This window comes from Diplodia seriata, assembly GCF_021436955.1.
Source record: "Diplodia seriata strain FDS-637 chromosome Unknown scaffold_10, whole genome shotgun sequence".
In the NCBI taxonomy this organism is placed as follows: domain Eukaryota; kingdom Fungi; phylum Ascomycota; class Dothideomycetes; order Botryosphaeriales; family Botryosphaeriaceae; genus Diplodia; species Diplodia seriata.
This window is the reverse complement of record NW_027117317.1, coordinates 1,175,947-1,189,916: the sequence shown is the minus strand read 5'-3', so window position 1 is coordinate 1,189,916 and position 13,970 is coordinate 1,175,947. Positions and strand designations below refer to the sequence as shown.

The 13,970-nt window shown below is 58.7% G+C and overlaps 4 protein-coding genes across 4 annotated transcripts; 2 read left to right on the top strand and 2 right to left on the bottom strand.

Annotated features, from left to right (window-relative positions):
* Positions 1 to 760: 760 nt before the first annotated feature.
* Positions 761 to 2,505, top strand: SLS55_009563 (uncharacterized protein; the record flags this gene model as incomplete). Its single annotated transcript, XM_066780961.1, has 4 exons — positions 761 to 1,434; positions 1,492 to 1,579; positions 1,633 to 2,239; positions 2,309 to 2,505. The coding sequence occupies 4 exons, from the start codon at positions 761 to 763 to the stop codon at positions 2,503 to 2,505; spliced, it is 1,566 nt and encodes a 521-aa protein (XP_066628907.1).
* Positions 2,506 to 4,124: 1,619 nt separating this feature from the next.
* SLS55_009562 (uncharacterized protein) lies at positions 4,125 to 5,690 on the bottom strand (the record flags this gene model as incomplete). The annotated part of the gene is made up of 3 exons (XM_066780960.1): positions 4,125 to 4,760; positions 4,827 to 5,606; positions 5,661 to 5,690. 3 exons carry the CDS (start codon positions 5,688 to 5,690, stop codon positions 4,125 to 4,127), a joined length of 1,446 nt encoding a protein of 481 aa, XP_066628906.1.
* A 1,175-nt stretch (positions 5,691 to 6,865) lies between these two features.
* On the bottom strand, positions 6,866 to 8,235 carry DCD1 (Deoxycytidine monophosphate (dCMP) deaminase; the record flags this gene model as incomplete). Its single annotated transcript, XM_066780959.1, has 3 exons — positions 6,866 to 7,418; positions 7,606 to 7,900; positions 8,214 to 8,235. The coding sequence occupies 3 exons, from the start codon at positions 8,233 to 8,235 to the stop codon at positions 6,866 to 6,868; spliced, it is 870 nt and encodes a 289-aa protein (XP_066628905.1).
* Positions 8,236 to 8,581: 346 nt separating this feature from the next.
* ATG7 (Autophagy protein 7) lies at positions 8,582 to 10,958 on the top strand (the record flags this gene model as incomplete). The annotated part of the gene is made up of 4 exons (XM_066780958.1): positions 8,582 to 8,781; positions 8,839 to 8,947; positions 9,004 to 10,401; positions 10,464 to 10,958. 4 exons carry the CDS (start codon positions 8,582 to 8,584, stop codon positions 10,956 to 10,958), a joined length of 2,202 nt encoding a protein of 733 aa, XP_066628904.1.
* Between the last annotated feature and the right edge of the window lie 3,012 nt (positions 10,959 to 13,970).

The window sequence follows — 13,970 nt, the reverse complement described above, 5'->3', positions numbered from 1 at the left end:
ATACGTATGCAGAGAGTCGAAATCCATATGCCAATGACATCATGCCTTTGCTGTTCCTGGGTCGCATGCGATGCCATGCTCGATGCGGTTATGTTTGTGCGAGATAGCTCGCCTTTCCTTGCCGTTGACCTGCAGGCATCGGCGCCAAGCTGCAAGGCCCCGGCCAATCCAACCCCCGCATGTCGGCGATTATCCCTATAGCAAGCATGTATAATGGCTAGGGGAGCTTCACGTACCTTTTCTGCATCTCTGCTAATTTTCCGCCCCATGGCCACCTTCTCTTTCCTGGGGCGGCAGGCAGGGTTCCCCGCCGGGTTGGGGTGTTTGGTATCACGATCGCCGTGCTTGGCATGCTCTTTTGCACGTACCTCGCATGCGTGTCGTCCGACTTCCTTCAAGCGAGAGGCGCGTCTACACCTCTACCGTCCATCACCAGGTATTGCTCTGCTCACATGGGCAAGGGCCGGCTGACTGAATACAATGCAGCCCGGGTTACTCGACAGAAAAAGGAAAACGGCAAAAGACACGTCAGGGCGCAACCCCGCCGAGACAACGACGACTGAAGAACCCATCATTACCAATTCGAGCTCACCCGCTGTCTGCCTACTCACTATAAGAAACCACCATGGTAGGCGGCACGTCTTTTCTCTCTTTTCTCTCCCTCCCCGCCCTTCGTCCGCCCAACCCGCCTGCCTCGGGCGTCCACAACGACCCGTTTCCCTCCCACAGCGCTGTATTCGGCAATCCCACCTCCCCAGCCATGCCTCCCCTCAAGCAGCTCCCCCTCCTCCCCCTCCTCGCCTCCTCCCTCGGCGCGGCGACGGCGACGGCCGCCACGCCGTACAACACCTTCGACGGGCCGGGCCACCCGGCCTGCAACGCCGTCGCGGACGTCATCAACGCGACGTCGGTCGACGAGATCGTGTCGCTGGTGGCGGACGCGGCGGCGGCGGGCACGCCGGTGCGCGCGTCGGGCAAGGGGCACATGTGGTACGACACCATGTGCGCCGACGACCCGCGGACGGTCGTCATCCGCACCGAGTTCGTCAACGCCATCTCCGACTTCGAGCTCGCCGAGGGCGCCGCCGCCGGCTCCGTGCTGATCGAGGCGGGCGTGACCTTCTTCCAGCTGGCCGAGTACCTGCACGCGCGCGGCGCCAGCGTCGGCTACACGCTCGTCAACTGGAACATCACGCTCGCCGGCAGCGTCGCCATGGGCGCGCACCGGAGCAGCTTGCGCGAGGACTCGATGGTGGCGGCCGGGGTCGAGGAGGTGCACGTCGTGGACGGGAAGGGCGAGCTGAGGGTGGTGGCGAGGGATGAGGGCAGCGACGAGTGGCTGGCCGCGAGCACGAGTCTGGGGCTGTTGGGCGTGATTGCCCGGCTGAAGGTGAAGATCTATCCGGATTTCAAGGTGTATGCGAAGCAGGAAACGTGAGTTCATGTGCACGCTGCTGTTGGTGTGGTGGTGAGGGACTATGATGCTGACAGTTCACGTTCGGCCAGTCTGCTTGAGGACGACGTCCTGGACGGGGACATCTACGGCCTGATCAGCCCGTACGCCACGGCAAACTTCTGGGTAAGTACTACTTTCCTCAGACGTGCGGCCAGATGCTGACATGGCTTCACCAGTGGTGGCCCTACCTGCGCAAATTCCACTATCGCTACTACGACCCGGTGCCGTCCAACACGTCGGACCAGGAAGGGTTCCAGTCGACTTTCTCCGTGACCAAAGCGGAAGCGGACACGGCATCGGCGCTGCTGAACTCGGGCAAGTACCTCGCATCGTCCAACATCGCGGCCGAAACGCTCTTCTTCTCGCTGTGGTCGCCGCCCAACTTCCGCGAGAAGACGACGGACTCGGCGATCCTGTCGTGGCCCGTGTACGGCTGGAACTACGACGTGCTCATCGGCGGCCTGTACCCGGGCTACGGCACCGAGTGGGACTACGGGCTGCGCGGGCTGACGCTGGAGCTGGCGTTCCCCGTGACGCAGGCGAACGCGGTGCTGAAGCGCGTGCGCAAGGCGTTCGACGACGAGGCGGCCAAGGGCATCGTCATGACGAGCACGTATCGCAGCGGCATCAACATCAAGTTCGGCAAGGCCTACTTCGACCTCCTCGGGCAGGTCACGTACGGCACGTCGGACGGCGCGGACTGGACCAAGGGCGCCATCATGTTCGACTTCCCGAGCTTCAAACCGACGGTGGGAGATGGGTTGAGGTTCAACGAGCCATTTTGTACGTTGCGGATAGCCCTTCACTTCTTTGTTCCTGTACTGGGGCGACATGCAGACTAACACAGACTAGATCATAAGCTGGCGACTACTCTAATCGACGAGTTCCCATGCCGCCCGCACTGGACGAAAAACACGCGCGATGTGTTCAAGCAGGCGGTCAAGAACCTCGATCCGGACCATCTGGCACGCTTCAAGAAGGTGCGCGAGGACTTCGACCCGAACGGTATTTTCAAGAGCGTCGTGGGCGAGATCATCGGCGTGTCGTAGGACGGCGGAGTTTAGGGTTGCAGATTCGCCGATGCGAGTACGGTACATAGTAATGGCTCGGTGTTGGGCGGGGTGCGGGAGAGCGAAAGGAGCGCGAGGCGTGCGGTGGGGGCGCTTTTTAGGCCGCCGTCAATCCACTCACCGTGCCTGCTTCGCGCCATACCAACAGCCCGCTGGATCCTGATACTTGTGTGTTTAAGCTTTGGCCCTCCGAGGCTTAGCCAGTCTTAAATAGCCCGTTGCTCATCGCTTTTCGTCACAACAGACAGACATCGTCACTGATCCCAGCCATCCCGTCTATCATCCACCCAAACATCCATTCCAACGACAACAACAAGAACAATACCCAAAAATGCCCACCCTAACCCTCCCCTACAAACACGACCCCTCAACCAACACCCCCATCCCCGCCCAAATCCACTACTCCTCGTCCTCCTCGTCCTCGTCCTCGTCCCCCGCCCCCAAACCCGTCGTCCTCGTCTTCCACGCCGGCGGCTTCGCCAGCGGCTCCACGGCCATGATCCCGCCCTCGCAGATCGCCCACCTCACCGACACCCTCGACGTCATTGTCGTCACGCCCGCGTACCGGCTGTGCCCGCAGGTCTCGCTGCGCGACGGGCCCGTCGCCGACGCGCGCGACTGCCTGGCGTGGGTGAGGAGGGCGGCGCCGGGCGGCGGCATGGCGGAAGCGTTGGCGCGCGAGACGAGCGGCGTGGTGGCGGACGTGGGGAGGGTGGGGGCGATGGGGCATTCGGCGGGGGGGATGCTGGCGCTGGAGTTGGTGAGTAATGTTTTTTTTTTTTTAGCCAAAACCTTCGATTCAATGAGATATATATATACACACAAGCAGTTTTTCTAACGGAGACACGAAAACAAGGGCAACGAGCCGAACCCGCCCGCGGCGATCCTGGATTTCTACGGCGTCAAGTACCTCTCGGACCCGTTCTGGACGGCGCCGCTCGCCGCCTTCGCGGGCGTCCCCGACGCCCCGGCCGCGCTGCGCGCGCGCGTCCACGCCGAGTCGCCCGTCCCGCTAGCCGCGCCGCCCATGTTCGTCGACGGGAAGCCCGACCTGGGCACGCCGCGCTCGGCGTGGATGATCCACGCGATCAAGAAGGGGACGTGGCTGCGGGGGTGCGTTGAGGGTGGGGATGGTGAGGGTGGAGGAGATCAAGAGAGTTCTTCTGGTGGGTTGAGCGCGGAGATAGTGGCGGGGCTGGAGCCGACGAGGGGCTTTGGGAGGACGGCGGGGGGGAAATTCCCGCCGACGTGCTTTGTGCATGGCACGGAGGATTTGTTCGCGCCGTTTGCGCTGGCGGAGAGGGCCGAGAGGGAGGCGAAGGCGAAGGGAGTGGAGGTCGAGTTTGTGAAGGTTCCAGGGGCCGGCCATGTTTTTGATATCGCATTGGCGGAGGGGGATGAGCTATTTCAAGGACCGGTTGTGAGGGCGTTGAGGTGGTTTGTGGAGAAGATTGGGCGGACAGAGGCGGAGGAGAAATGAGATGGAGTTGGATGTCTGGACTGCTCGTAATTTCTTCTTTCGATCAACGTATAGTTGGATATCTGATTCCGCAACAAGCGCAATTTTCTCTTCTTTTCCCTGGCAACATCGAACTTCCTTAGAATGCCTTCCTCGTCCACATCGACTGGGTATAGCACCATCCCTTCATACCCACAACACCCCACTCCATTCCAAAACCACTCCACTTGTGGCCGCCAAACGGCACATTCGGCGCCAGCTCGAAGTGCGTGTTGACCCACACGCTTCCCGCCTCAAGCTTCTTCGCCATCCGACCTGCGCGCTCGAGATCCGCACTCCAAACACTCGCGCCTAAGCCCATCTTCGTGTCATTGGCGCGCCTGACGACATCTGCCTCGTCGCTCCACTTGAGAAGCGGCACGATGGGACCGAAAGGTTCCTCAACAACGATGCGGCTGTCGTCCGGCGGGTTGTCGATGATGGCGGGGTGGACGAAGTAACCCTTGCTGTTGCGCTCATGCACGGCGCCGCCCAGCGCGGCGTTCCACCCCTGCTTCGCGATCTCCGAGTACATGTCCTTGACCTTTTCGTACTGCATGCTGTTCTGGATGGGGCCGACCAGCACGTCCGGATCCGACGCAGGGCCGGTCTTGACGTTTTTGGCGGTGAAGTCCACGAGCGCGGCGCGGAACTGGTCGTAGATCTTCTCGTGCACGTAGATCCGCTTGATGTCCATGCAGATCTGGCCGGAGTTGAGGAAGGCGAAGGTGCCGATCTATTTAAGGTAGCGTCAATGGTCAGTGTGGATGAAATGGGAAAGTGGTGGAGATATATGCCATACCTTGGGGACAACCTTCTCGAGGTCGACGTCGTCGCAGATGATGGCCGGGTCATTGCCGCCCAGCTCGAGCGTGACTCGCTTCAGAGTCCTGCTGCAGCTCTCCATGACCTTCTTGCCGGTGAAAGTCGAGCCAGTGAAGCTGACCTTGTCAATGCCCGGATGCTCGGTGAGCATGGGGCCCAGGTCATCACCACCACTGATAACCTGGAGCACACCGGGCGGCAGGATGCGGGCGGCGAGCTCGCCGAGCTTGAGGCCGCTATACGGCGTGAAGGGCGACGGCTTCCAGATGAAGGTGTTACCAGTCAGCAGCGCAGAACCGACCTTGCCAATGCCCAGCAGCAGCGGCCAGTTCCACGGCACGATGCCGCAGCCCACGCCGAGCGGGATGTGGCGCACGACGACGGACCGCTCTTCCGTGTCCTCGATGACGTCTTCTGGGATGCGCAGCTTGGTGATCTCGCGCAGGTGGCCGACGCTCATGGCGACCTCGATGGCGGCTGTCTGGGCGGGCTTGCCGGATTCCTTGACGAGCAGGTCCTGGAAGGCTTGCGAGTTGGCCTCGATGCCGTCGGCCAGCGAGAGGAGGTGCTTTGCGCGCTCGTCGTAGGAGAGGTCGCTCCAGGCGGGGAATGCTGCCCTGGCGTTCTTGACGACTTCTTCTACGTCCTCCTTGGTGGAGACGGGCACTTCGGCGAGCTCCTCCTCGGTGCTGGGATTGATTGCATGTCTGGTCTCGGCCGTGGACTTCAACTTGTTGTTGATGACATTGTTGAACGTCTGAATGGGGTGTCAGCAAAGAACACACGCCTTGGATGGCTGTATGTATGTTACCGTGAAGTCAATCTTGTAGTCAACACTCATCGTGGGCGTGTACTTGGGTATCTCTAAGCAAAATGCTTGGGGTCAGAGAGGTGGAGGGCAGGACGGACGGGTTTCCTTTATAGTGGAGGCTGCTTATCAGAATATTGAGGGATCCGCCGCATGGAGTGAATGTGCCGCTTCCAGGCCCGATCATGCAGAGCAGCCCTCGGCGTTGGGTAAGCATGGTGCAGAAGGATTGACGGGCGGGGCTTTGCGGGGCCCCTCAGGAGGCTAGCGTTAGGGTATACGCCCTAAATATCATTGACCTAGTGCAGCCATCCGACGGATAATGAGCCCGGTTGCCCCCATCCGACGCCTAAAGAGCTAGAGGTTTTGGCGGCGAGCGGGGGCAGTTATGTGAAGTTGCGATGAGCAGGTGGCCTCGTCGCGTGTCGCTGGGCCATTACTCGTAAGGGGCGACATGTGCGAGAAGCCGCACAAAAGCGGGCCAGACATTTTCCAAGCAGTCGACCCACCGTGAGGCTTCGCAATTGGCGAGGGAGACTGTCGTACGATTGGTGAGATTGGGGGCCAGATGATTGATGGCATCCTTCACAGGCTACAGCGTTGTGACGTGGAGACATGCGTGTTCAGATTGCGTGGGCTCTGCGACGCATGTTATTAGTGGATGGAGTCGAGGTTGCTGACAAGACGGTGAAAAAACGACGGGATGCGAGACCCTGCAGCCCGTGTGCCCGTCGCGTGTCCGCAATCGCCCCGTCCCGCCGCGATGATCATCCCCGACGAATCCCTTCACTTCCACTTTTGGTCTTTTTGTTATCAATCGCTTGACCTCCACTCTTTTGCGTTCCTCGTTGATGTCGCCAACATTGATTGCTCAACAGCCTTACGCTTCTCTTGCCAAATAAGGCAGTCTTTGATATAAGTAAAGCCATCTTATCAGCAATCAACTGTCGTCAAGCTTGGAAAAAATCCAACGAAAGCCGGATATGAGAGTTACTTCCACGGAACAACCTGATGTTGTCTACGAATCATAGCATAACCGTGAAAATTGGAGGCAGCATACGACAATAGGTACACTTTTTCTTCTCATTCGCGACAAGACTCTACTCTCGCGCTCAGCTCGCTTTAAACTCCATGAAGGACGCCAAAAAAAAAAAACTTTTGTATCCTACCCGGGCCCCCAGCCAGCCGTGGAGCTGTGTGACCATAAATCAAGCTCGCTTCACATCCAGCTCCCCAAGATCCACCAGCCCATCCCTCGGCGGGACAAACTGCCTCAACGTAACCCCGCCCTCTTCGAAGATCTTGGCCGAGTCGACGTCCATGCTGTACGCCTGGCTGTACACGACCTCGGAGATGCCGACCTGGGTGATCTTGATGCTGCAGGTCAGACACGGGCATGTGTCGCAGTACAGGATGCTGCCCTCGCGGATGCGCTCGCGGCCCGCCTCCAGCAGCGCGTTCTCCTCGGCGTGCAGGCAGAAGCACGTGGCCAGCGACGAGCCGCCGGGCGTGGCGGCGTTGCAGCGCGGGCAGCCGCCTTCGTTGCAGTTGCGCATCTTGCGCGGCGTGCCGTTGTACCCGGTGCTGACGACCCGCCGCTCGCGCACCAGCACGCAGCCCACCCGCCGCTTCATGCAGTTGCTGCGCTGCGCCGCCAGCGACGCGAGCTGCATGAAGTACTGGTCCCACGCTGGCCGTAGACGGGACTCGTTGGGGAGGTCGAGGGCGGCGAGGGCGGCGCGGAGGGAAGACAGGGAGGGGCTGCTGTTGAGTAGGCGCAGCTGGGCGCGGTGGAGGAGCGAGGCGAGGCGTGTGGGCGGGGAATAGAGATGGGCGTCATTGCGGAGCACGAAAGACGAGAGGTCGGGGGCTTCGAGAGAGGAGGTGGCGCAACTGGATAGGGTCAGACGACGGCCACTTTGACTCGTTGATCGAACCGGACACTCACCGTGCCTTGAAGCGTTCCCACCGTAGGGTGACGGGAGCATCCACGCTCACCAGAAGGAAGAAGGGGCGCCGTAACAAGGCATCGACGACGTCCTCATCCCAGATGTCCGTGGTGACCCAGCGGTCCTGCCACTTCTTGGTGACGAAGTCAATCAGACTCTGAACATCTTGGAAACAAAGTTCGTTGTGCTCGTTTGGGGGCGTGTCAAGTGGCACGTGAGCGTTGAAGGCGGACTTCTCAACGGCGGGTGTAGAAGCAGTGCGTGCCAGTCTGATGCGTTTGAAATTGTGTTCGTCTACTAAGTAGGACGCTATGGACGATTTGCCCGAGCAGATACCTGAGTGCGCGTCAGGATTGCTGCTCAATTTTCTGCGGAGGGCTTCGATGGGACGGCGCGGGAGGACTGCTACAACAAGACGCGTCGGACGCGTCCAAGGCCTTTCCCAGCTTCGGTCGAGCAAGAAGAGCAGACGGATGCGTGAAACCCTCGCAGATCACGTTTCCACCTTTCCAGAACGCTTTGGGAAGATCGACGTGGAGGAGCAGGAACGGTAAGTAGCACGACGAGAGGCATGGACAGACAGGATTTGGATGGAAGCGTGACATACCACCGCAGATACCGATAAGCATGGTGGGCGACGAGTGACAAAGCGATCAGGCAACAAATGGACGTCGGCGGGAGCTTGGCTTGGGAGGCGCGAGGAAGCGAGAGGGACCGTGGACCGTGGGACCGTGGGACCCTCGTTGCGCACGGCCCCCAGCCCCTCCACGCGGGCGCAGCTACATCATCTGCCCACACCAATCCGCGTGCCTGATACTGATACCCCAGCGACGCCGCTTTCCGAGACCGTCAGCCCGCTTGACGCAGGCACATGCCCACGCGAGATCCTGACCAGGCGCTGACGCATCGCTCCGCTCTGCACTACTTCGAGCGCCCTCCCGAGCTCTGCGCAGCTCTCAAAGCACCCACCTCATCATGGCTACCGTTCAGTATGCGCCGTGGTCCTCCGACATCGAGCTGGCCTTCTACGCCGCCCTGGCCTCGCTGAAGATCAACCATGACAAGCTCGACGACAGCGCTCGCAAGATCCTGGGCCTGTACGAGATCAGGCCGACCGACGCGCCGGAGCGCTCGTCGCGCATGCAGATCCTCGGCTCCGCCCTCACCACCGATGAGTGAGTCCCCCAGCTCTGCACCTTGCCTCCCCTGCTGACCCGAGCTCCCTTGCGCAGAGCTCCTGCCGGCTACTACCGCGCCGAAGGTATCCTCAAGAACGTCAACACCATCGAAGCATACAAGAACCTCGACCGCGCCCAAGCTATCGAACGCGCCGGCCACATCGTAAGTCCGCACAGCTTCAGACTCGGAGAGAATAAGACTACTGAGCCTCCTCTCAGATCTGGGATGCCATCAACGACGGCACCATTTACTCGTGCCCCTCTCTGCTCGCCTCCTTCTCCGCCATCTCCTTCGCCGACTTGAAGAAGTACAAGTTCACGTACCACTTCGCTTTCCCCGCCATCCACTCCGACCCGCCGTGGAAGTCCTCCGGCTCGGTTCCTAAGCTTAGTCCGGCTGAAACAACAGGCTTGGTGGATGCGGTCCAGACTTGGAGGTACGGCGTGGACTCGCGCCAGCATGGCTTTTTCCTTGCCAAAAAGTTGAAGCATATCCCGGGTCAGCATGACAAGGGTCAGCATGAGAACGACGATCAGGACGGGCGACCCAAGACACCCCAGACTCCGGGTATGATGGAAGAGTATGGCTACACCTGGCATATCGGATCGCTTGCGGCGTATGAGCAGGGATTCTTCAACAACGCGAACTTGCAGGACCGTTTCGTCTGCTTTGCTGACCCCTCGACGTACGAAAATAACCCCGGATGGATGCTGCGCAACCTACTTGTCCTGATCCGTCAGCGGTGGAAGCTCAACGATGTCCAGATTCTCTGTTACAGGGATACCCACCGGACGCGCGACACGTCCAAGAGCATCATCATCAACCTGAAGTCGCCCCAGCCAGCGGGCATCGCGGTAGATACTTCCCTCGAAACATCCACTGACAGCATCTCGTCTCGCCCAAAGACCCCGAAGATGCCCAAGGTTACCGGATGGGAACGCAATGAGGCAGGAAAGCTGACAAGCCGACTTGTCGACCTGTCAGCGTACATGGACCCTACACGTCTCGCAGATCAAGCCGTGGACCTCAACCTGAAGCTCATCAAGTGGCGCATAGCGCCAGGAATCGACCTGGATATTGTCAAGAATACCAAGTGCTTGCTTCTGGGCGCCGGAACGTTAGGTTCTTACGTTTCTCGTAATCTGATGGGCTGGGGAGTGCGCAAGATTACCTTCGTCGATAATGCGACCGTCAGCTTCTCGAATCCTGTACGGCAGCCTCTCTTTGATTTTAAAGACTGCCTTGAAGGTGGCGCGAAGAAGGCCTGGCGGGCTGCGGAAGCATTACAGGAAATCTACCCCGGCGTCGACTCTGTCGGCCACGTCATGTCAGTACCGATGGCTGGCCACCCGATCCTGGATGAGAAGAAAACGAAGGAAGAATTCGAGACACTGAAGAAGCTGATTGATGAGCACGATGCGATATTCCTCCTTCTCGATACCCGCGAGAGCAGATGGCTGCCGACCTTGATGGGCAAGGCTGCCGGAAAGATCGTAATGAATGCGGCGCTCGGTTTCGACACGTTCGTGGTTATGAGGCACGGATTGAAGCCTGGCGGGCCTGGCGAGGAGGAAATGGGCTGTTATTTCTGCAATGACGTGGTCGCTCCTGCCGATGTAAGTTCTGAGTCACTTCGGTCGTCGTGGTTGATCAAAGCTCGGACTAATCAAACTTCCAGTCACTCAAGGATGCCACGCTCGACCAGCAATGCACAGTCACACGTCCCGGAATCGCGCCGATCGCCTCGGCAATGCTCGTCGAGCTTCTCGTCAGCATTCTGCAACATCCTCTGCGAGCCCATGCTCCCGCACCGACCGCGCCCTCCACCGACAACGACCCCAAGGTCGCCTCTTCGTCGTCGGCCAAGCCGGCCTTCGACCATCCCCTCGGACTCGTCCCTCACCAGATCCGCGGCTTCCTCTCGTCCTTCAGCAACTTGTCCATCCGCGGCCAGCCCTACGACTGCTGTAGCGCTTGCAGCGACCGCATCGTCGAGCGCTACCGCAGCGAGGGCTGGGATTTCATCAAGCGCGCGCTGAACGAGAAGGGCTGGGTCGAAGAGGTGAGCGGATTGAAGGAGGTCCAGCGCAGGGCTGAAGAGATGGCCGAGGAGGTCGAGTGGGATGAAGATGACGATGAAGACAATGGTAGCGGTGAGGGTGAATTGCTTTAAATGAGCCGAGATGTATGAATGGTGAACGAGGTCATGGTATGGTTGGAATAGAAACGCCCAGTTCGTTTGGATCAACGGATATGCAAGCAGCCAAGTCGCGTAGCGGCGCTTTTGCGGGGACCTGGCGTAATGGGAGTTCGAGGATAAGGTTGGTGGGTGGCAGTTCAGATGGGTTGCTTTCGAGCATTTCGTTTATTTTTCTTGTCTCTTTTTAATGAAGACAGCCGGTGCTACGACGCAGGCAACTGCTATCATCTCTTTTGTCATAGAGCTTCCTTTATTCCTCGGCAGCATCAGATAGCTACTGGCCTCTCAAAGTCTTCTTCCCTAGCATCATAGAATGGCGCTGATGCTGAGTGGTCTTTAGTGATGAATCAACACGTTCATATTGACCATGGTTTGTCCTATGTGCTTTCGTGCGACTGGTAGTCCATTGGTGTGCTGATGTCTTTCGTCATGCAGGTTAAGGCCGCTGTTAAGGCAGGTGCGCCTCCAGTAGCGCAGGTATATCGCCTAAAGAAACTCTGTTCTCGGCAAAGCAGCAGACACTGCGTAGATAAGGCGCCACCACTGCAGCATAAGCCGTGACGTTGATGCTGCTGCGTAGTGGTCGAAACAAGATTGATTTTCCTGGTCGTTACAACGTCTAGAATCGTGTACTTTCACGGCTACAGTAGCCTACTGATCACCAGCTCATTTCGTCAGCTGTCCCAACGATGTCTTTACTTCGGTAGCATCACTTCAGGATCCTTCCGAACAGCGTGACGCCTGAACCGCCACGGTCCCTGTTATCTCAAGAGAGGCATTCCGGTCAATTTTCGAAATGTGCTTAAGTACGTCCAGTTGGCGTGTCATGTTGGCACTCTTAGTGACGCAACTCGAGTACAGTGACCTACTAAAGCCCTCCCAATTATCGTTCAACCGGTGTGACAATCTACTCCACTCACTTTATCTTCAAAAAACATGTTGCTAAGCTTATGGTCGTAAGAAAGAAAGAGAATTCGGTGACCACTGCTTCCGAAGAGGTTTATCAACCACTTCAGCCGCAGCAACTTCATCAATGCAATGACTGACGCTGTTGATGCGAACTCACAGCTGTCCAAAAGGCGCATGAGAGGCAAATACTTGCCGCTTTCAGGCACATCTCGAGACGGAAAGAGGATGGAAGCGTACCGATAGCCATCTGCGCCGACAGAAAATGTGGTATCAATAACTATACTACAAGTCGAAAGGAAGCAGGAACCAGCGGCCTCCGCACCCGCTACTCCAAGCACATGTCGTCGTTATCGTCCATGCCCTCCTCTTCCCACCTCTCCACTGTCTCATCCACAGTACGCGCAGGAACAACGGACAGAACGAACTAAGGCGGAAGATCTCTCACCTCCTCCGCCGTACACTCCCATGCGTACCACACCGTGTTCATCTCCTTCGACACATCCACACCCACTTTCTCCCTCCTCCGGAGCCGCTTCGTGCGCGCTCCTTCAAAATTCGGAAGCGTGTCACGCGCGAGATGTAGTATTCGCCGGCGACGGCACTGAAGTCCTCGCGGTGGCTCGCCATCTCCCTGCCCCTCTCCTCCCTGCGGCCGCTGCGTCGCCGCCGCCGCGTCAAGGTGCGGACACACGCGAGGGTAGAATTGCTGGTACAATGCGATGCTGGTGTAAAATTTTCGAAACGGCGGCGGATGGAAACTGTCGTATTCTTATCTCCTTGATGATGCCTTAAGAGATCCCGCTGCATTCGGGAGAGAAAGATAATGATGTTCAGGCCTTCTTGCCGTTCTTCCTCTTCTTGGTCTTCTTCTCCTTCTTGCCCTTAGGCTCTAGGGCAGCCGGAGTCTCGCCCAAGAAGGGCCCCGCTTTCGTAAGGTAATTAGCCATTAACTAATGGCGTAGGGAGGCTAAGAAGGTCTCGTAATTCGGCCTATCGGCCGCCGTCTTCTCGAAGTCCGCCCACGAGAGATCGTGGTTTTTCTTCTTAAATACGGGCTTCGCCCGCTCTCGAAACCAACGGCAATTGGCGTTGGCGTTAGCCTGTAGATGCAGACGGCGAATGCCCTTATTCTAATCGAGACGACAGCCGATATAGGCGTCTTTATTACGGCCGGGGAACGCACGTAGGCCAGAGGGCGTTCTAAATAGCAGCCGGTGAATAGCCGGGGGAGTCCCGGTCGACAGGGCGTTAAGAAGACGACCAACGCCGTCGCGGAACTGGTGAGGAGGCGACATTATGGGGACCAGAAAACGGGAAAAAAACGTTCGAAATCGGAGCTGGAAACGTCGAAATTGGTCGAAAGCCCGCGGCTAGTTACGACAAGTCCTACGATCGCGGCCTAGTACTTATAGGGTGGCGAGTACGGAACTGACGAGAAGGGGAAATTTCTGGCCAGGGGCCATCTCGGCAAAGTCGGCCCAGGCCATCTCCCTTATCCATCTATATTTGGCGTTTATGTTCGCCTATAGATGGACCCTACGGACCCCAACATGCGCCCAGTCTAGGCGGCAACCGATCTCGTAGTCCCATTTTCTTGGCGGGAACGCCCGCTGGCCGCCAGTAATTAGACCAGATAAAATCCGGTTAATAGCGGGAGGGGTCCCCTCGGATAGGGCACCGAGTAAACGGTCGACGCCTTGGATGAACTTGGATGGGAGAGACATGGCGGCAGCGGGGCGGCGATAGGGCGGAGCGGAGCGGAGCGGAGCGGAGCGGCGACAGGACAACGATAGAGCGATACGGCAGCGAAACGGTACGGGGCCAAAGGAGAGACATTGAGTTGGGTCCAGTCGGCAGCCGATCTTCGCGTCCTTGTTCTGCCTGGGGAACGCACGATGTCCGGACGGCGTCCCGAACAGGAGCCTGTGGACAGCCGGTCTCAAGGCTGTCTAAAGGCGTTCAACCGGCGGCGCGTATTCCGTAGAATCTTGGACAGTCCGGGACTCGACACGCGAGAGTCCGGTGTGAGCAGCTCAACTGGAGATGGCCCGGTGTGGGCAGCTTGGCATGGGCGAG